This window comes from Pyrus communis, chromosome 10 (genome assembly GCF_041283825.1).
Source record: "Pyrus communis isolate YQ-2024b chromosome 10, ASM4128382v1, whole genome shotgun sequence".
In the NCBI taxonomy this organism is placed as follows: Eukaryota; Viridiplantae; Streptophyta; class Magnoliopsida; order Rosales; family Rosaceae; genus Pyrus; species Pyrus communis.
In genome coordinates this window covers 2,589,953-2,611,833 of record NC_142574.1, presented here as the reverse complement: position 1 = coordinate 2,611,833, position 21,881 = coordinate 2,589,953, and the positions used below count along the sequence as shown (strand labels likewise).

Below are 21,881 nucleotides of genomic sequence, written 5' to 3'. Positions count from 1 at the left end.
TTGCATGTGGTCCAATATACTAGTTGATAGGGTATTGAGTTTCTAGTCATGCGTTCCGAGTACGGAACTCCTCTCCAAATTTAATGTAATTGTTTCAAACCCTCCGCAACCCCTTGATAATAATAATAATTTTTTCTTGAAAAAAAACCCCTCCTTTAATTCTCCATTTAAGGAAGATCAATTGTGGTTAATCCTTAGGGGTTCAACAAGCCAGGAGTGACAACTAATATTACGCCATGGCTAATTAAGTAGGAAAGACGGAATACCAATTTAGTTGGAATTACAATACAATACGGTTCTTCTTTAGCTCAATACTTTTTATTACATTATTAGGACATGGGGCCCCTAATGTGAATTCCTAAGTTCATATGATTCATTTGAATATAATATAGAACTCTCTCTTAATTATATTCAATACTTTAGCGAGAGAAAAACATATTTTAGAGTATTCTTCTTCTTATTGAACGTAGAAATTTCTTGTCATACACTCACATGCCTCTATGAATAAGTCCAAGACCCAAATGGTGCGTGGAAAAAACCAAAGGGTCATGATGCATCATTAAATGATCAAAGACATATCAATAAAACAATTGTTTATTGCAACTTCAAATTTTCTTATTTGACATATAAGTAAAAACTTCTATAGAAGAACTCTCGTTTGATCGTGTTGAATGAACTCACTCTCTATTGTACCTCTACATATTTGTCTTGATATCCTTCACACTAATGACCTAACGACCAATCATTCTCTCAAGCGAGAAAACATAGCAGGTACTGATCTTTGAGGATTGTCAAGCCTAGCTAGCATTCCTATGCTTATGAACATTTAGGATGTGTATGAAAGAAACGTCTCGTGATTTAACCTTTCATATTACATTCTCTCTAGTACATAATTCCTTCGACTTATTGTTTAAGCATTTAAATTGAATGCGACAGCCATAAACAATAATTTGTTGAGAAACAAATTAAACTCGAGATCTAAGTGCATGAAGTAAGGGTGGACATAGTCCAATTGGCCTAGTTTACCCTCAATAATTTAATCGATCTAAAGACACATAAAGTTCAATTTTTGAAACCAAGAAATTAATAAGAAAATCAAACCAACTTGGTCCGGTTGGGTTTGGATCGAATTTTCAAGGCTTAGAATAAGAAAATCGATTTACTTCGATTTCTCAGTTTACCAATTTATGTGCGCTTTTCGCATAAAATAAATACTCTCAAGTCTCACCCAACTTAACGACATATCTCTTACAAAAGTTATTGTTCAAATACTTTACAAATTGACTAATTATTGGTCCAATTTTGACCAACGAGAATGATTCCCTTACAATTCAACAAAACCTTACGAAACCTCTTATAAATCGTGGATTTAGAAGAAGAAAAGAAGAAGAAATAGGGATACACTAAGATTAGAGGTCACGTAACTGTTGGGATGTGGAAGCAACGTTCACGTGGGACGAATCGCCATTGGCCACGCTACTAAGCATGTGTCCTTTTCCCTCTCCCCCTTCTGAAACCCTCTTGTGCTCCATGTCGACATGGTAATTGTTGCAAAAGGAAACCAAAAAACCAAAAAAAAAAAAAAAAAGGCCCAAACCAAAAGACACCCACACCCCACTTGGATTTCCATCCGATTCCCCCAATTCCCCCAAAATCCCAAATTTACATATAAACTCGATTCACTCGTCTTCTTCTTCTCCCAATCGATCGTTTTCGATTTTCAGAGCAGCAGTTTGGCCTCGCACGCAAAACCCACAACTTGGTTTCTTCTGATAATATCATATCAGTAGAAGAAGGAGATTGTTAGAGAGAGAGAGAGAGAATCTGCCTGCCATGGGGAAGAAGAGGAAGTCGATAGCCTCCAGCCTCGACGAGGTGGATCGAAGCATGTATACCTCCTTCTGCAGCGCCGCTAATTCCCTCTCTCAGCTCTACACTCAGGCCATGAACCACCAAAAACTCTCCTTTCAGGCCGGTGAACGCCACGCCCTTGTATGTTCTCTCTCTCCTTCCCTCCTTTATTTGTTGATTTTTTATCTAATCGTCCATTCCCTCATTGGGTTTTTGATTCTTCATCATGATCAAACCAAAGTCACAATTTTTTTTTTGTTTCCGATTATTGATAGAAATTGGGGTTTCATATAAATTTTGGTTAATTTTGTTTGGTTGTGAATTGGGTGCATGGTAGTTTTGAGTGAGCATGTCATGCCATTGCCGATGAGGCTGGATGAGAAAGACACCAACTTTTCAGTATCTGTGGGAATTGTAATGAATATCAATGTTAAACTTGTCGAAAGTGCTGAGATAAATTGGTGGGGAGTATCAATTGTGAGTGGAATTTTCGGTTTTAATTGGATGTTATATTTGCATCTTAATAAACCCTATACATAAGATAACATGAATAATTTGTATCGCTATGTGGAATAAAATATAATTCCTTTACACTCAGAGAACACGTTAGTCGGATAAACAATCAGTAAATTTGCATGATTCTTGCTGCTGGATGTTGTTTGGTATAAATCTTTGAGTGGGATATGTTTCTGAACGACTGGTTTTGTATTCAATGCTCGTTGCACAAACATATGTACCATTTCCCTTCTCCAACTGATTGATTTGCCGTTCTCTTGCAAATGTTGGTGCGAGTCTCTACTCTCTGAGGATTTAGACTCCATTATTTTTGGAGTAAGAGCTTTGTGGGTTCCTTCTTCCTTTCTCCCATAGCCATTTTTTGGTACACGGTTTTGCCTTTTCACATTTTCTTCCTCAGGGTTCTTTTGAACTGGCTAAACCAGCAGGGGTGGTCTGTGGCTTTTTTATGAATTTAAAATTTTGTTAAGTATATCGTTTTCATTTAGTTGATTGAAGATGCGGGGTCTCTCATGCTGCTTTATGCTTCCTTGTTCAAAATTTAATGCACTTTTTGTCGCTGGTAGCCAATGGTGCAATTGGTTTACAAGTTTTCTTAATATACCTGCATATTCTTGTTTAATTTTTTTACACACGTAAATGCCCTATTATTATCTAAAATTGCTTTAAAGGTGGACTGCATATCTGTTATCTACATTTCATTGATGAAACCGTGTCAAATTTCTTTTCAGGATAAAATTTATCAGTGGATCTGTAGACAGCAAGAAGGAGGCTCACGAGTTACAACAGTCGATATAGTCAATTATCTTCAGGTTTGTTTACTATTTTCTTTGTTTATTTTCGTAAAGGATCTATTATTCCATCTTGGATTGTTTGTTTCATTGTGTGGTAACCCATCCAGAGTACACAAAAAAACATTGATGTTGCGCTCAAACACACACATGAAGTCACTCCTTTGGCACTCAAAGTTTGTGTAAAACAAAATGGTTCTCTCAAACTTAAGTGTGCCTTTCTTTCAGAGATGGTCTATGTCAGTGACGGGGTTAATATTTTGGTTGAGTCCATTAAGCACGCACCCTTTGTATCAAACATTCTGACTTTTGATGGGTTATTATATTTTAAACTTTAATTTGCAGCTTATTTGGATGATGTCACTTCATCTCTTCCATACATTCTATCCATTCCTCATGTAACATGTTTCTAATGCATTACTTGAAGTTGAATCTCATGTTAATTACGTGTTACATGAACTTTTGTGAGGGTTTATTTCCATATTTTTCCCAGTTGAAGAATTCCAACCTTCTTTTTTCGCCCAACAGAAGGGATTAGTTTTATGGTTTGCATATGCTGTGGAATTGGGCCTGAATCCAGAATTTAACTTTCAAACCTGTTTGAAACTTTAAACATTGCGCAGCTATGTGGTTCTTTTTTTTCTGTGCTTGAGATATGGGGAAAATATAAAGGAGGAAGGATGGGTGATGAAGGGTGGAGGAATGATGGTGGGAGAGATGTAGACAAACGTATAAGAAACAAAAGTAAACATTCCTCCACTCTTCTTCATCTCTCTTTTCTACTACATACTTCCTCCATATCTTGAGCACAAAAGTAAAAACTAAAATAAAAAACCAAAATGAAACGGGCCCTAAGAGTCTGGTTTTCCTAGGTGGTTTTTGCCATTACCAATCATAGAGGAATGTTTCTTTACCTTGGTTTTGTGCTGATAAGTTTATTTCTTTTGCTTATAGATGCATGTTCGTCCTGTGATAAAGAAATAAAATGAGCGTGCTGTTACAATCTTGAAAATTCTAATTTAGAACTCTTTTATACAGCTTACAAATATCTTTCTTATCTCCATGCAGAATGAGTTGGACTGCTGTGGAGAGGAGCCATCAATGTCCCCTAGATTGCCACTCCAACATCAGCCCACTGTGCATTTCTCAAGCTCAGGTTTCCCAGTTACTTCTGGGTCATCTGGTCCAACAAATACTGTGCAGGGAATTCGTTCTGAGCAGTGCGATCATCAATCTAAGAATTCAGTCTTCTCAAATGCTCTGTCAAGCCCTGTTCGCCAAAGTCTTCAGCACTATCACATTTCTCAAGATGGACATTACCCAGGCTCAGGTCTGCCATCTGGAAATGGAGCCCGAAACAATGAACCTAGCTTTCTCCACCCAAACCGGGATGCTAATCCTCCAAGTTCCAATGATACCTCGATGGACATGCATGCAGATAGTCCTGGTCATGATTCTACCTACTGAAAATGCTCAGCTACTTCATCCAAGTATTCTTTCCCATGGGACGGTCAAAAGTCTTGGAAGAACCATGGCAACACAAAGCTCCTCTCTGGTGCAATTCCGTAAGGGAAGACGGCACAACATGGAAGCGGTAATGCAATCAATTTAATTTACTTTTGCTGTCTTGTTTGAGAATAGCTTGGTCTTCTCCATCTTCTGTAAGCATCTTTTTTGTATTGCTTTTCTTTTCATTTTGTTTTTAACAAAAACTGTTGTGTTTCGATTAGTCACTGCTTTTAATGTTGAAAGATTATCTCTGTAAATGTATTGATTCTGCTTTACGTTACAATTGAAGATTTCAGTCATTAATTTATAAATTAAGATCATGATTTCCCAAAGGTAATTTAGCCAAAAGTCACTAAAAGCTTTAGTATTAAGCCATATGTCAATGACATATTTTTGTTTTGGACTTGATCAATGATATATTTTTATTAATTAGGCCTAGGTCAATGATGAATTCAATATAGGCTTTAAGTCATTATAAATAGTTAGAATTTGACTGTTCTATCATTTTCTCTCGTTATCTCTTTATGAATGTCATATGAGCTTAAACTATTATAAATACAAATTTAGATCCTCTTCGGATCAATTTTGTGGAGATCTTTCGGACCGATGGATCTCTTCCATTGATACAAATCTAACGGCCAAAATCCCTTATCCTTCCTATTTTCCCCTCAACTTCTCTTTCTCCCTCACTTTGAAGCTCTTAACCTCGAACCACCAACTCCCCAAATTTCAAACTAAATTCAACCCCACCTTAAAATCAACCCCAACACTACCACAACCTAGTCAACCCACAACCACCAATCGTAGGTCACTCACCTTACCCTCTCCAAAATTAGCCTCAGCACCACCACATCCCTCAATTACAAGTCCCTCAACCTTAAAATCTCAACCGATGTTAATGAAACAATGGAGAGAGGTTGTGCACACCATTGTCTTTTGGTTGCAGAGATCTTTTGCATAATTATGGAAGAATTTCGGAGAGAGAAATCTTAAAGATGAAGAAGAAGAAGAAAGAGATTATAGATAAAAAACTAAAATAGTAAGGGATAGCGAAAAAATTGATTTTAGAGCACATTTGACTTGCAATTGAATTTGGGATTTGTTAACAATGATGGGGTGGGGAGGTGCGAGGGAGAAAGAGAACTTAAGAGAGGCGGATGAAGAGCTTTTGGCCGTTGGATTTCTATTCCTATAGAGCTGGTCTTGAGATGATTTGAATCATATAAATAGTTAGAACATGTAACTTCTATCACTTTCTCTTGCCCTTCGTTTACATGGAGGAGTCTGCTCAACCAAAAAAAAAAGGAATAAGGAAACGGACACTGCATTGTAGTGTCTGAATCCAAATGTAAAAAACAGAACCATGAAACGAACACTCCATTGCAGTGTCCAAATCCAAATGTAAAAAATAGAACTTAGAAATAGACACTGCATTACAATGTTTGAATCTAAATGTAAAAAATAGAGTTAGGAAACTGACACCGGATTACAGTGTCTGAATCTAAATGTAAAAATCAGGAGTTGCGTGAGGTGTGAAGTGTAGGAGACGTGTGAGTGATGGAGAAAATAGAACCAAAAAATGGACATTTCAACGCAGCGTCTGAATCCAAAAGTAAAAAACAGAACTAGAAAACATACAATGCATTAGGAACATGTAGGAAGCATGTGAGTGATGGAAAAACGAAATCAGTAAATGGACACTGCAACGCAGTGTCTGAATCCAAAGGTAAAAAACCGAATCAGGAAACAGACACTGCAATGTAGTGTTTGATTCGTAATGACTTATTTCAAATATAAAACTATGAGAAAGGGAGTGTTAGTTGAAGTGGGTGCCAGCTGTCGTGGTAGATTTTGTAATTTTTGTTTATTTTAAATGCTTTTAAGTATCATAATACATGATTGACCTATTTATAATTAATATAAATATTATTGATATATTGTTAATATTGTAACTTATTATTGATTTATGATTTATACAATCGACCCATCAATCCAACTGTGATGCTTTAACAAAGACACTAGTTGGTTTATCTTTTACCAAGATTTTAAGTATCATAATACATGATACATGATACATGATTTTAAGTATCATAATACATGATTGACCTATTTATAATTAATATAAATATTATTGATATATTGTTAATATTGTAACTTATTATTGATTTATGATTTATACAATCGACCCATCAATCCAACTGTGATGCTTTAACAAAGACACTAGTTGGTTTATCTTTTACCAAGATTTTAAGTATCATAATACATGATACATGATACATGATTTTAAGTATCATAATACATGATTGACCTATTTATAATTAATATAAATATTATTGATATATTGTTAATATTGTAACTTATTATTGATTTTTCACAAAATTGCCCATTTCCCAATCTACACATGGAAAAACCTTATATTAAACGCAGTGATGTCTTATGATTTATACAATCGACCCATCAACCCAACTGTGATGCTTTAACAAAGACACTAGTTGTTTATTTTAAATGCTTTTAAGTATCATAATACATGGTTGATCTATTTATAATTAATATAAATATTATTGATATATTGTTAATATTGTAACTTATTATTGATTTTTCACAAAATTGCCCATTTCCCAATCTACACATGGAAAAACCTTATATTAGACGCAGTGATGTCTTATGATTTATACAATCGGCCCATCAACCCAACTGTGATACTTTAACAAAGACACTAGTTGGTTTATCTTTTAACAAGATTTGACTTCTTCTTCTCCGGCCCCTCGTAAGACTTTACCAAAGCCTTTTGGCTGTAATGAACAAGTTGTTGAGATCCGTACCCCACCCGTGACCGTACTTCATAGGAGAGGAGGGATAAGAGGAGGCATCGGATTTTTTGAAATTTCCCAAATGAAATTCATAACTCTTGATTCAATGACCTTTTTACTGGCAAATTTTTCTTACCAAAGCCCTTCAATCCTTTGAAAGAGTCAATCCATATCCACATATAAAGAAATAAGTCACAGAGTCAATGTCTCATAGTCAGGAAAGACGATTTAAGAAAGAAACAAAGTCGTTTACGTATGTAATTTTGTAACTACTAACTAGCCTTTACAAACTTCAAGGTCACTTTCAAAGTTTTAACAATAAAAGAACCCGGCAACTATTTATGGAGATTTATAAATATTCATGTTTAGAAATTACGAGGCCTATGTGGTGCCCATGCCGAGTAATCACTGAACTAATTACTTTTGTATGTTGGTGCGGGCGTGCTGCTTCGCAACCGAGCTTGGTCGGGCAAATCAAATGAGTGTGGTGGCGAAACGTGCTGCTGACTTTTGTACCCAGCAACTTTGGTCGAGGAAGAAACACTTTCAGCCTAGGGTTCTAGAAATTGAAGACAATGTTAGACAATTCACTACTGAGTTTAGGATCTTCTGCACAGGGTTCGGCAACTTCAACTATATTTGTAAAAATATTGGTGTGCTGAATTGGTATAAACCTTGATTTTTAAGCCCTAGGAGCACGTCAAATATAAGTTTGATACAAAATATTGTGAAAGACAATGTTTTAGTATTTTACTCAGGAAAATATTATTGGTTCCCCAAAATTTAGTTGTGCACTCCTTGTTAGCTAATATTAAGGGGAGGGGGGAGGATTTGAAATTGTTACATTAATTTAGAAGAGTGAGAAGTTTCGAACCCGGGATATATGGGTAGAAGCCCCACATCTTATCTACTAAGATATTAGATCACATGTCTATTTTAGCTCTCCAAACTTTCTATATTTAAAAAAAAACACGCTTACAAGAAGTGCATAATTAAATTTTTGGAGTGTCAATAACAATTTTCTGTACTTATTATAAATAAATTTGGTTAATGAATTAGCGTCGGGGGACACCCATTTCTTGACATATATTTTGCAGAGCTTACCCTGTAATATATTTCAACGATCCAATAAAATACATACACACACACACATACATGTTATGATTGGGGGCACCCAATTTTGTGACACATGTTTTGACACCTTCATATAAGGTTCACTTCGTAATTTTCTTTTCAACGATCTGAATTATCTTAGGTCTTTCCTTAAATATTGTGTCTAGTAAAAATCATTCAAGTCTAAAACCATATAATCGTTGGATTAAATGATGGCCACTGTATTTTTTATTTGCAAAAACCGTATTCGTTTATTTTCTTTACTTAAAATGAATGTCTTAATGATTTTGGATTTGTCTAATTTTTTTTTGTAAGAATGATCAATAAATGATGAATTGAAATATAGACTGTTCAAATCCTTGAAAAAATTACAAAGTGGGTCTACAAAATAGGTGTACAAATATGTGTAAAAAAATAGGTATTTTGTAATCCTGAATCATTTTTTGACACACAATTTTACGCTTATGTGTTATATATCACATTAGTGCATCAACAATCATATAATTTGAATATTTTATTCTATTCACATTGTCAGTGGGATACTTTCAATTTTTTTTTAATAAACGATATTATCTACACTAAAGAAGTGAAGAAGTAAGCTAAACGTGTACTAACAATAATGTGATTTAAATTTACTTTTAACGAGAATTAAATTTAAAACTTGTTATTTATAGATAAAAATAAACATGATTAAACTATAGTAGTAACTGACGTATACTTTCAAATTTTGGGAGCATCATGCTAATGGATCATAATTCATATATTTTACCAAAAGACAGAAGTCGGTGAAGCAAAAGTAGAAGGAAAATAAATAAATAAATAAAAGGAAAAAAGAGAAACAAATTAATGAGGGCCCGTCGCTATCATTCTTCCTGGGAGTCACCATCCTATCCACCTTTAAATAATACCAACCATAATAAGTAAACCCACTCCTTTTCCTTTTTTTCCCTTTTTTTTTTTTTTTTTTACTTTTCTTTTTTATTCCTCTCTCTCTCTCTCTCTCTCTCTCTCTCTCTCTCTCTCCGATTCATCACCGGTTTTTTAGTATTTGCAGCGATCGAAGAAGTCATAGCCGCCGATTCGACGGCCGCCAAACGTCTGGAGATCCCTCTACTTCTTGGATATTCAACTTCTTCAGGTATTTCTGCTGACTGTCCTCCCCTTCTCTTTGATCTGGTTTTCTGTTTGTTTCCCGAGAAAATGATGGGACTGAAAAGAATAAAGCTTTACTCCCTTTGGGATTCTCGAAAGAAAAAGTGGAATTTCAGTTCAAATTAAGAGGTCTATTAATCTTTTGATTTCTTTTGAAAATTCAAAAATAGAAAATGTAAAATTGTGTGACTGTTCATAAATATATGATACTGTTTAAGATTAGAGTAATTAGTTACTGTTGGTTTAATTTAATGGGTGACTGTTGGAATGCTGTGATGGGTAATGTATAACTGTTTCTTGCAGAACTCACTAATTTGACTAGTTTAGTTTACTATAAATGGTTGGGTAATTCTCTGCCTTCCGATAAATTGAACATCTCACGGAAACCTTGTTGACCTTACATGTTGTGAATTTGGTTTATATTAACTTTCTATTGATGTTGTGAATTTGAACAAGAGGAAAAGCTTTGACCTTACATGATCACGAGCCATTGTGTGTTTCTTGGTAGTTGGTACTTAATCATACCAATTTACATCTTTCTGAAATTTTCGAATGTCTTACAAGACTACGGTTTTAATGAGTTTTGTGCTCACGAATATGCATATTTGCATATATAGTTATGATCTCCTTTGAGATGTTGGTATCTTATATTTTCAAATTGTTAATCGGGACCATGAATTCAAGCACGATTCTACTCGATCAACAGTTCTAACTGACAATCTGTGTGTATGTGTGTGTGTGTCTGCATTTTGTTGAATCATGCTAATCCGATTGTCAATTAGACTGACACATGCAGACATGAGTGTATTTGATCAATGGTCCTAATCTGCAATATGGCAAGAAAACAAGTCAGTTGTCTTACATGACAACAATACCGCGCACATGGTCTTTCTTTAATAAGGATGTCCTCATTTTGAGAAAAGTAAGGACTGTCTATAGCAATCTGCTCTATTGATTCAAAATTTCGAACCATGTAATCATTTAGCCATTTGATTACCATCATGATTATTTCAGTATTTACCTAGAACATAGTGTTTTCTATTTGTCTGGTCATATTTACATAACTCAATGGTTTCTGAAGTAACTTGAAATACGAGTAATATAGATCATTGGACCAGATTGCATGTCAGGCTCACATGACATCCCCATAAACAGGAATCCCTTCTTTGGAAAGGTGTAATACAACAGACCTTTGAAAAGGCACGTGCATGTGTGGAACATGATTAAGTGCGGAATTCCACTCCTGCTTTGGCCCGATATTACAATATATGCACACTTCATTTAAAAATTGGGGAACTGGATTAGTTTCTGTTGGTAACTTGGTAGATTTATGATGCAAATGCTGATTATATTTCACTATTCTTACAGTGAGTTATTGGTGGATGAAAGTCAGGTGGATTTGGTTCATCTGAGTAGAGGCCAACTGTATAGAAAACACATGTTGGTGATCAAATGAGTAGAACTGATGTTATTTGCAGTAGAAGGAGGAGGGTTCTTCTCATCTTCAGCTGCTGGGTATAGCAAGGGCCTGGCCCTTCTTCTCTTGGGTCAGAAGAACGAAGATAAACCCATGAGAGTTTCGCCGTGGAATCAGTACCGGTTGGTGGATCAAGAATCTGACACTGACCTCCAGCTGGCTTCCACAAAGAACCGACTTTCCCGCGGCTGCGCCTCCTTTGTCTGCTTTGGTCGCGCTTCCGCCGGGCTCGACACTCCATCTCCTCTTAAAGTGGGCCCTGCCCAACAGCAGGATATTTTGCCTGGGTCTCTTGTTTCTGACAAAGGCAAGGATCATACTGCTGGTGCTGATGATGACCATATTGCTAGAAAGGTTGTCCTTAAAAGTAGCCTGAAGAAACCTTCCAAAAGAACTCCACTTTCTGTGGAGAGTGCTAATGAATGTGAAGCATTGAGTGAACCAGGTAGTGATATTCCTGGTCATGTGGAAAGGAGGAAAGTGCAGTGGACAGATGTTTGTGGGAGTGAGCTTGTTGAAATCAGGGAGTTTGAACCCAGGTATATTAAAGTTTATATCACAATATTATTAAACGCCTCTCTAATTCTTTATTTAGGCCATTAGTTGAACTTAGAGTAAACTAATGTCTGGTTTGGTACTGAGGTGATTCTGAAAAAAGCTGGGAGCTGTTTTTGTGTTTGGTAAACATTCAGCTTCAGTTTTTTTTTCACAGTTTTGGGTGAAAAAAAGCCAAAAACAAGCAGCTGCAAAACCCAACTTTGAAAAACCGGCTTTTTTTTCACATCTGTTTTACATAAAAGTTTACCAAACACTATAATACTGTCTTTTTTTTTCTTTTTTTCAAAAGCACTTTTACAAAAAAGTTTACCAAACACTCTACTGCTTTATTTCACAGCTGCTTATTCTCACAGCACAGCAGAAACAACTTTTTTTCAAAGCACAGTAATACCAAACCAGCCCTAACTGCAGGCTCCCAGAAACTAAGCCTCATTTCTAGGGTTTTAATTGGGTGTTTTCTCTCAAGTACTGGAATATAAGAGCAGAATCACTCGTAATGGACTTCTACGAGTCATTGACCTTTCACATGCATTAAAATAAGGACACATATATCTGAGATGGTGAAATTTAAGGTAGGTGTCCAATTAGTGAGGAGAAATATAGACGGTTAGATTTTCAGAAGGATGGACGAGATGTGTTTGATTATGGTAGGGATATATCTCTAAGGTATGTTTGGGTGAGGGACTTCCAAATTCCAAGGCATTTTGGCAAAATGAAGAAATGGATCACAAAAATTTAGATAAGAGGAATTAGAAAATGCACTTCATGAGCATTACAAAGGTATGTGATAGAGAATTGTAAATGACCCTTCCGAGTAGTAATTTTCAAATCCCTCGATCATGCCTTTTATAATGCTCATGTTGTGCATTTCCAATCCCTCCTTTCAAACTTTTTGTGATCCATTTCTTCATCACTATGCCTAAATCCCTTGTAATTTGGAAGTTTCTCGTCCAAACACACCCCTAGTGTCATATGGGTTTTCAATGATAGTTTTGTTGTATAATTGGGAAGTCTAGGTCGATTTATGACTAGGAGCTATCTGCTTGTTGGGTTGTTAATGCTTGAACTAAGGCTATTTGTTTAATCACCACGAACCTCCAACTTGGCAAGTTAGAGCTTACCAACCCATAAGTTGGTTACAAACCTGTATAGGAATTCAGCAAAGGTGTTTAAATTGAGATTTTGTTCAGCTCTTTCCTCATTTACTTTTTATGGTAGGTTGAAGGGTAAACTTAGAGCTTCTAGGTAGGTAGAGTGGCCTGTTTCCCTCATTTCCTTATAATGGGATTGAGGGACTTTTTTTATCGGAAGGGGTCTACGCAAATATCTTGTTACAGTTTGTGGATGTATTATCTCATGTACTTTGGGGGAGGACAATTGGTTTTCTTAATTTGGTTAAGATTGTTGAATCATAATGCTCCTTTTTGTTGGTAGGTGTTAAATTTGGTTTTGGGAAGAGAGTTAGCACCGTGAATCATTTTTCCACTTTCTTCATATGTACAATAATGTGCTAATGTCTTCTGTTGCTTCCTTTTCACCTTCTCATATGTTTCCTGGAATCTAGTTGATTCATTTTGTTAGAGACTTTTATGACCCATTTTTAGCTTTAATTTGGAACCTTAGTGCACCTATTCAAGTGAAGATTTTTGCATGGTTGGTGGCCCATAGGAAACTTAGTACATGTGATTTTCTCCAAAGGAAAAAGTTGTATGGTTGTTATATCCCCGGTTGTGCATTATGCTCAAAGGCGAGGTTGGGAGTATTCATCATATCCTTTTGGCATTGTCTTTTTACTTTGCAAGTTTGCCAAGAGATTTCAGTTCCTTGATGTTAGTGGTTTAGGTTTATGAGAAGGCAGTTACCCTTAGAAGATTTGTGGCTTTAATCTATTTTTAGATTATTTGGGTAAAAATGGTTGGCTTGATAAGGTCCGTTCTTTAACAACTTAACCTTTTGAGTTGTAGTGGTTGCCTAATATGGTATCAGAGCTCTTGTTGTAAGAGCTTCTGTGATCAGAGCCCATAATCCTTCATCCCTTTTATTTGTCAATTTGTAAGGTACATGGTGGTGGTCTTTACCTGTATGTTGTGCTTGAGATATGAGAGCGATGAAGGGTGGTGGGATAGAGGGATGAAAGTAAAGATGAATGAATGAAAATAAAATCATTCTATTCTCGAGCTGATTTTTAACATCTCTGTTTTTTAGGGCCGTTCAGTTCTGTTAATTCATTCTATTCTCGAGCTACAAGCTGATTCGCCTGTTGTTTTTTCTGGTTTTTAGCTGAGCTTGATGGACATCTTCTTTTATCCATTATAAGTTCAGGTTTCCCATTTGAAAAAAGTTATTATTTCCCACGATCTAAAAAACAAAAGCATCATATTTATACGTTTTTATGTCATATATTCTTCTGCAAGGTGTTTTTCTCGCTTTCTATGCAATTTAGGAAGTATATATTTTTCTTGCATTCGCGTTCTTTCATTGTCTCTATTTAGTACTACATATAATTTTTGCTGAGATGGAAACATGTTTGTATTGGCAGTGAAACGGACGGATCAGATGATGGATTCGACGATGGGAATGAAAAAAGTTGCTCGTGTGTGGTTATGTAGTTTGGCATTTACCTGATGATGATTTGGGCATTTCTGCTCTTTGGATGCAAATACTGCATCAGGTAACTTACCGCTAACATAGCTTGTTTGGTTGATTTACTTATTTCTGAGTAGCAACGTGCAGAATACCACCGTAGCAAGGACCAAGGAGTATTATTTCTCTCTATGCCCGTAGGAATGAACTTTCATGTGTATATCAGGTTGCTGTGGGTTTTGTTTGTTATTCTCCTTCTGTGTGACTGCATTGTTCATTATTTTGTCATAATTAATGTATTATTTTTTTGTCCTTATGGTTTGAGTGCAATAAAAATTTTAGTCCTAAAACCTTTGAAGAATGATTGATGTCGCCTCAAGATAAGGTGATCCGAATGCCACCACGATCCCTTTTTGTGTCGGATTCTAACAGAGCATTCGTCCCCGTCGCGTATGTTGAGCTAGGAGCGTAATTGGAAGAGATTTATTGGTACTACGGGTGTCGGGTGCATCTGATTAGAAAGATGTTGGGTGACAAACGTCTATGCGCGCTGGTTACTGAATTCTTATAGCATTGTCGGCTCTCTCTGCATTGCTACTCCAAAACCAAAATAGAATCACTCACCATTTTCCTTTCTCTGCAACTTGTTTAATGCTCTCTTGTTTTCGCTTGGTTTATTGACTCTGATAAGCATAAATAAAGAGAAGTGTGTAACAGTGTTTAAAATATTAAAAAACTGTAGATATTTATGTCAAAATATTCGAAAAATTAAGGATCGATATAACAAGAAGGGGATGAGGTGCAAACTTCAGCCTCTATCGGCGAGATAAAAAAAATCAATAAATATCGATAATATTTACCTATTCACTATAGAAATTTTGACGGAACTTATTGAAGATTTCAAACTTTTGAAATATTTTTTTTTTGGGAAATTTTTCTCTAATTTCGACTAAATCTGAATGAGTTAATACATCTGTCATATTACAAATTTTCACAATTTCGTCAAATACAACTGATATCTATATCGATAGATCAATCGATTTTTCTATAAATTCTCATATCGATTTTCATCGTATGTCAATATTTTAAACATCGGTGTAGTAAGCGACAAATGATATATGATTACCATTTTCTCCAAAAATAACATGACGGATAACTGGCACGTGTCCCTCGCGATTAGAAAAGGCGTAAGGCGCCAAACTCAAGCCAGCCAACAAACCTGACTTCTCTTGCATGCACAAGACCAACTGACTTTAGAATTAGAATTCGAAGGAAGCCAGCCATCTCCTTTTACACAGAAACTTGGCCACACCTTGTCCACAAAAAGCACTTCCCAACTCCAACTGCTTCAATGGATAACACAAACAAATCACGCACCCCAAATTAACTCAGAAAGAAAAAGAACACAAAAATGTCAGTGGCATCTTCCTTCCCCTCCATCAAAATCCCACCTGCATCATCATCTTCCTCTTCACATTCTTCTTCTTGTTCTTCAAATCATTCTTTTATGCTGTCTTCTTCCTCTTCAACAAAGCCTTACCATGTAAAAATTAGCATAAGGAGCTCCCAGACTGAAGGGCCTATCAGAAGACCTGCTGCTCCTTCTCTCCGAGAACCCTCCCAGCCGTCTTCCCCTCTCAAACCAACCCCTCCTTCTCCTCCGTCTCCTTCTCCGCCGCCTCAGCAGCCCTCGAATCCGGCCCAGGTTTCCGGGCTGACGATGTTGGAGGACAAGAATGTGGTGACCTTGGAGTTTCAGAGGCAGAAGGCTAAGGAGATTCAGGAGTACTTCAAGCAGAAGAAGCTTGAGGCAGCTAACCAGGGTCCTTTCTTTGGCTTTGTTGGCAAGAACGAGATTAGCAATGGCAGGTAAAAGCTTTTAAATTTGTTTATCTGGGTGTATGCAGTTTTGTTTGTCTTGATTAGGGTTTGGATTAGGTGAAGATTATATCAAAATTGAAATGAATCTAAAATCTTACTGGAAAAATGGCTGATCAAATCAATAATTTTTTTTTTTTATATAGCAAACCCTAAGAATTGCATCCACATGTATCTATCAGACCTAAAGAAGAGCAGCTCCACTTGTGTGAGACCAACGAAATGATAAATTCACCGGGCTTTCGATGATATCTTTGGATTTTGCTCCTTCAAGGAGTATGTCAGATGCATTTAGTTCGAGTTGCATCCTATTTCTGTTAGCTTTGGCTACCCTCCTTCAATTGAACCTGTTGACATTAAATCACCGGTTTTCGATTAAATATTAGCAAGTCTACTTGTGGTACTGATGTTGTAGTCAGCTTGTTCTTCACAAATGAGATAGAGAGGCTTCGTCTCAAAGCACCGAACTTCTATAGTTTTACTTATTTGTTGTGACATCAAAAGTTTTAATATCAGAGGGATTTTTGCCTTCTTGCCTTCTCTTTCGGGGATAGTAGGAAGGTTTGCGTTTACCTAGATAATATTGTTTGGGAAGCGTATTTGATTTATCAGTATTCGGTCATTTGGTTTTTAACAAGTTAAGCCAAAGAATTGAAAATTTGGTTTTGAAGATTTGCTTAATCATTGCTGAGGAACGTCTGCCTAAACTCCGAATGTTAATAACACACCAACACCCCTACTTAGAAATTAGAAAATAGAATCTAAAATTAGAATCAAGTTCCATTCTGTGGCCAATTTTGTCAGTTCTGTTGGATCCCTCAACCAAACGACTTGCATTTCCGGCAAGAAGGAAAGGAATTCTGCTTCCTACTTGGGTCTATATGCTTATGGCATAGTTTAGTTTGTTGATCTGTGATCTTCTTTCTGTTGTATTTGTGATTTTGGCTTTACAGATGGGCAATGTTCGGTTTTGCTGTTGGAATGCTAACGGAGTATGCAACTGGCTCGGACTTTGTTGATCAAGTAAAGATACTTCTTTCGAATTTCGGAATACTAGATCTGGAATGATATACACCGGCCCGGTGGGATGTTGAAAACCTCAATACCTTCTTGTCTCTGGAGCTACTGCAGATACATTCACTGTTTCACTTGTAACTTTGTTGAGTAATTTGTTTAAATTTCATTTGCGAGAAATACTCGGCTATCATACGCTGCTGTATTTTACTTATGATGTTTACCAGGATTTCAACAATAGAAGAAGTTCCTCAGAGCTCGTTTGATAACATTTTTGTATTCGGTTTGTTTCCTTTTGAAGTAAACTGAAAGAAAGGCAAAATAAAATGGGTGAAAGGTTGAGAGGCAGGTCAGAGGTGAAACCGAAACCACGAACTATCTGTAACTGTTTTTCTAGCATTGGTGAGCGAGAGTCTGCGGCAGTGATTTGTGATGATTGGAGCACGCAAGATGAATGCAGCTCGAAAAGCAGGTTGATTATGCAGATCATGGCAGGATGATTTGAGTTGAACTCGTTAACGCCTATTTGTTTTTGCGTATTTCAAACTAAAAAGTACTTCTAAAGCATCATAAGAACAAAGATACCACTTTCCTAAACCTGCGATTCGATGCAAGAAAATTTTGCAGGTGAGAGAATCATCAGTTCAGATGCCGAACTACATATTTTACAGACGAAGAAGAGCAATACACAGCTGAAACTAACCAGCTAATCACCCCTAACATTTACTTGACAACTGCATAGATAAGAGTAACCAGAAACAGCGCGCAAACAACACGCATTCCCTTTTGCAGATACAGCATCTTTGCCTCCAGTTTTTCCACCCTAGCTTCCACTCGACCTATCCGCGCTTCCAACATTGCCAGCCGCGCTCCCCACCTTGTCTCCCCAACATCTACGCCATCTGCCGTGCTCTGTGCATAATCTTCACCCTGCAGAGAATCGTCTTCCCAAGCTTGATAGTTACACATCTCAGCAGACTAAAATTCCTGAATCACAGCATAAAATTTTCCAATTTACATACTTTCAAAGCTGTCTCTGGCAATCAAGGTAGCTATTGATGGATTGAAAATAAATATTCGCATTTTGATTTCAATAAATAATGGACATAAAACTTAAACACGACAAGACTTTCTCTTACTCATCGATATTCTAAACTACTTTAATATGCCAACGAGTGAACAACCTGGGTGAGAGGAGGTTGACACTACCCTAGCCAACTAGCCTAACTCACGTCTTTACGTTTCGGTAGTGGTATGATTGGTAAATTCCACAATATCCATAGAGCATCATAGAAATGATCTACAACTCCAATTAGACAACACCACAAAGTGCAGGGCAGATAAACCACCATTAAAATCTGAATGTTTTTAATTTTACATGTAAATTAGAAAACACAATTGAAACTACGAATCAACTTTAGTTTGCATTTTCTATCTTTTTTCTTGTATCTCGTTCTGGGTTTCATATATTTTCACCGCTGCGATTCGATTTTTTGTCTAATTTCACCATTATTTGCGAAAGGCCCACATTTTATACAAGTAAAACAAAATAAAAAATGGATTAAAGCAAATACCTTTTAAGAGAAACTTGAATTTTCCTGTTTGAGGCTGAGCCGGGGCTTTGAGGGTTTCTTACCAATCAAGATTCAAGTCTGGCCGTGGGAGAAACTGGCGAACCCAAGACACAGAACAAAGATGAAAGGTTATTACTTTTTCGGGTGGGGAGGGAGATTTGTGAGATCAGCCGTCAGTCGGACAGCCAAACCAAATAGGCCAACCAAATAGGTTTATTGCTATTGGTTGAGGCCATGGGGCCTGGCCCCTCCCTTGGCCACTCGCATCTCATCTCAGCTCATCTCATCAGAATGGACTCATCAGGACAAGGAGAGATTTTATAATTTGTCAGGAATACGAGCACATATGTTATATATTATTATATAAGGAGAAAAAAAAATTTTGCTTGTATGATGGCATATGATATATCGTTCCGTGTTCTAAATATATTGAAAAATCTCTCTATCCAGGCTAAGATGTTGATGTGTCAACATCAGGCCAAAATTATTTATTCAAATAACACTTCACTCCTTCCAAAGAAGAAAGCCCTCATTCACCATTAATGTGATATCATTATTTTACCATACAAATGCCATAATTAGAATTGTTCATTATCTTCATCATGATTTAAAGATCATTCTAGAAAAAGTCATTCAATTCGATTGTCGTTTAGCAGTCGTACGATTCAAAGTTTTTGACTCCATAAACTAGAACACAGTTTATGGTTGTGATCCTGAGGTTGTGTAGAGCACATTGGTATATTCAATTGTCCATTTTGAGCAATGTATGAGAAGTTATTACGAGAAGTTGGTTATGTGCTTTAAAGTTAACGTTTTTATAGTTATTTCGCATATATGTGACACGTATTCCGAGGACGAGCGTGCGCACTCGAGGCAGGGGGGCTACGACCCTTCCACTTACCAGTGAGTGGGCTTTTGGTTTTCTGTATATACCTATATACATTTATATTCCCAGAAATTGATTAAAAGGAGTTATTTGTTTATGCCATGCACCATATTATTATCGTTTATGCATCATCACATGCATTAGTAGTGGCATACATATACATATGCATATTGGGTGCTGTGGACGCACAGGTAAGTGCCAGGTAGATGTTGTTCATATTTACATTCAGCAGTAGTTTGAGATACTTAGAGAGCTCATAACCTGCACCCCCGGTGTTAGTGTTCCCGCCCAGAGTAGGGCACAGTCCTTCACGTGATGTTCACCTCCCGCACCACATGCTCAGCTTGGATCCAAGTTAGGTGCACAGTCCTGTCGTACAGACCACATTAGGTGGTTCCGAATCGTAGGTGACCCGCGATTATTCGCACAGCCTTCACGTGATCGTAGCACTAGAGCGTATATATATGTTACACCCAGGCCTGTCGTACAGGCCACTTTAGGTGGTTCCGACTCGTGGGCTGGTTCAGTTATTGAGTTTGAGATTTGAGCTCTATATGCAGCCGTACAGGTCACGTTAGGTGACTCCGGCTGCCAGATTACATGTTATCGTTAAGATTCATACCTGAGCACTTGCATTTCATTATGAGATTCCGACATGGCATATCCTTGAGCATGAGTAGTATATCTTTGAGCATGACTGGCATATCTATACATACGTATATATGTTTATTTTCTGGGAAGTATACAGGTTTTACGGCAAGGGGTTAGATTGTATTTTACTAAACGATTTTCAAAGAGCTTTGTTTTTGCCCACTCACGCTTTTGTTTTGCGCCCCTCCAGGTTCTAGTTGCTTAGCTGTTTCGGTGGTTTCCCAGTGGGCTTTTCCGGCATTTCTGACAGACACTCACCATTGTAGGGTCACCTTCGGGTGTACTATTGTTGCATCTTTTCTTTTGGACTGCTGTAGACTTGCTCTGAATTTGTGTCTCACATACGCTAGCACTTGTTTTAGTACTTTGTATGCTAGTTTTTAAATTATTCGTACTTTTATATTACTACCTTATTTAGCTTCCGCACGTGCACATGGCTACGTCACCTCCGTGTGACGGCCAGCACGTCCTGATCTCGGTCGGGGTGTGTCAATTAGTGTATGCTTATATAATTGAATTGCTTGAATTAAAATCTGATATGAATTTTCTTTTCCTTTGACTCAGTCACTTACACACACAATTAAGGTTGATTACTCTCTCTCTCTCTCTCTCTCTCTCTCTCTCTCTCTCTCTCTCTCTCTCTCTCTCTCTCTCTCTCTCTCTCTCTCTCTCTCGCTGGTGCTTGTTATATGATGAAAAGCATGCACCCTCTAGAATTCCTTAGGAAAACTCATATGAATCCAATAATTTAACTTTCATACAAAAGATTGGTATTTACTATTTAGGCTACTATCCATCTCTATATCGATTCAAACAAGACTCGGACTTCCTGTCTTGTTTGGATTGATTTTGATTTCAGATTATATTTGTTGCTGAATCCTCAACTCTGTCAAGAGTTGATGGACATCTTTGTTTTTGTAAGCATATCGGTATAACATGTAATTATATGTTAAACAGTGGAGATGATAGAAGTCAAACGACATCAACAATTTTTTTATTTTTATTTTATTTTAAAGATTAATGGATAGAAGCATTGGCAGATTTAGAATTTGAATCATGCAGGGTCTCAATGTTAAATAGGAACATAGCGCAAACTCGCAAAGCTCTAAAAAACCAGTTTATTCACTTGGTGGGTTTGTTATGCACATGTCAATAGATATAGGCATATGCCGAATCAATCTGATGAGTGATATGGAGAGAACTTGTCGAATGTTGTCAACGCAACATGTTGAGATATGCATAACATACATTACATAAACATCTAGTATGCACAAAAGAGATTCGTACCAAATCATCGAAGGATCCTAAAAAAACATTTACATGTATATTTTTTGAATTCAAAGGATCCTAAAATCACCTTGGTCCCTAGTTCCATCCGTGCCTGCCTGCATAGAAGAATCTTAGTCCGCAAACAAATGTCAAGAAGAAGGAAGGTAAAATAATACATAGAAAAGGACGAAATATTGTCTTTGACCAAAAAATGAAAAATTAAATAGAAAGGATGTAATTGTCACATGG

The 21,881-nt window shown here is 36.8% G+C and overlaps 3 protein-coding genes and 1 long non-coding RNA gene across 6 annotated transcripts; 3 read left to right on the top strand and 1 right to left on the bottom strand.

Moving 5' to 3' along the window:
• The first annotated feature begins 1,517 nt into the window (after positions 1-1,517).
• LOC137728673 (uncharacterized) lies at positions 1,518-4,924 on the top strand. 2 transcript variants are annotated; one of them, XM_068467401.2, is made up of 3 exons: positions 1,518-1,992; positions 3,099-3,179; positions 4,227-4,924. In XM_068467401.2, the coding sequence occupies exons 1-3, from the start codon at positions 1,834-1,836 to the stop codon at positions 4,623-4,625; spliced, it is 639 nt and encodes a 212-aa protein (XP_068323502.1). In that variant the 5' UTR covers positions 1,518-1,833; the 3' UTR covers positions 4,626-4,924. The 2 variants fall into 2 exon arrangements, with proteins under 2 accessions (XP_068323502.1, XP_088534689.1); XM_088678563.1 differs by having other exon boundaries at positions 1,540-1,992; positions 4,197-4,924.
• Positions 4,925-9,518: 4,594 nt separating this feature from the next.
• On the top strand, positions 9,519-14,676 carry LOC137727646 (uncharacterized). 2 transcript variants are annotated; one of them, XM_068466471.2, is made up of 4 exons: positions 9,519-9,728; positions 10,525-10,664; positions 11,111-11,758; positions 14,317-14,676. In XM_068466471.2, the coding sequence occupies exons 3-4, from the start codon at positions 11,208-11,210 to the stop codon at positions 14,384-14,386; spliced, it is 621 nt and encodes a 206-aa protein (XP_068322572.2). In that variant the 5' UTR covers positions 9,519-9,728; positions 10,525-10,664; positions 11,111-11,207; the 3' UTR covers positions 14,387-14,676. The 2 variants fall into 2 exon arrangements, with proteins under 2 accessions (XP_068322572.2, XP_068322571.2); XM_068466470.2 differs by lacking the exon at positions 10,525-10,664.
• Positions 14,677-15,620: 944 nt separating this feature from the next.
• LOC137727647 (light-harvesting complex-like protein OHP2, chloroplastic) lies at positions 15,621-17,521 on the top strand. Its single transcript, XM_068466473.2, has 2 exons — positions 15,621-16,229; positions 17,192-17,521. Exons 1-2 carry the CDS (start codon positions 15,772-15,774, stop codon positions 17,304-17,306), a joined length of 573 nt encoding a protein of 190 aa, XP_068322574.1. The 5' UTR covers positions 15,621-15,771; the 3' UTR covers positions 17,307-17,521.
• A 319-nt stretch (positions 17,522-17,840) lies between these two features.
• LOC137727648 (uncharacterized) lies at positions 17,841-19,127 on the bottom strand. The gene is made up of 2 exons (XR_011067832.2): positions 18,827-19,127; positions 17,841-18,239 (listed from the first exon to the last, which is right to left on the bottom strand). It is a non-coding gene; the product is annotated as an uncharacterized LOC137727648 (long non-coding RNA).
• Positions 19,128-21,881: the final 2,754 nt, after the last annotated feature.

Excerpts from the sequence above, each read along its gene's own strand:
- LOC137728673 (XM_088678563.1), top strand. The coding sequence starts at position 1,834 with ATGGGGAAGAAGAGGAAGTCGATAGCCTCCAGCCTCGACGAGGTGGAT. Across the intron at positions 1,993-3,098 it reads CCGGTGAACGCCACGCCCTT|GATAAAATTTATCAGTGGAT; the intron begins GTATGTTCTCTC and ends ATTTCTTTTCAG. Across the intron at positions 3,180-4,196 it reads ATATAGTCAATTATCTTCAG|CTTACAAATATCTTTCTTAT; the intron begins GTTTGTTTACTA and ends TCTTTTATACAG.
- LOC137727646 (XM_068466470.2), top strand. The coding sequence starts at position 11,208 with ATGTTATTTGCAGTAGAAGGAGGAGGGTTCTTCTCATCTTCAGCTGCT. Across the intron at positions 11,759-14,316 it reads ATCAGGGAGTTTGAACCCAG|TGAAACGGACGGATCAGATG; the intron begins GTATATTAAAGT and ends TTGTATTGGCAG.
- LOC137727647 (XM_068466473.2), top strand. The coding sequence starts at position 15,772 with ATGTCAGTGGCATCTTCCTTCCCCTCCATCAAAATCCCACCTGCATCA. Across the intron at positions 16,230-17,191 it reads AACGAGATTAGCAATGGCAG|ATGGGCAATGTTCGGTTTTG; the intron begins GTAAAAGCTTTT and ends TTGGCTTTACAG.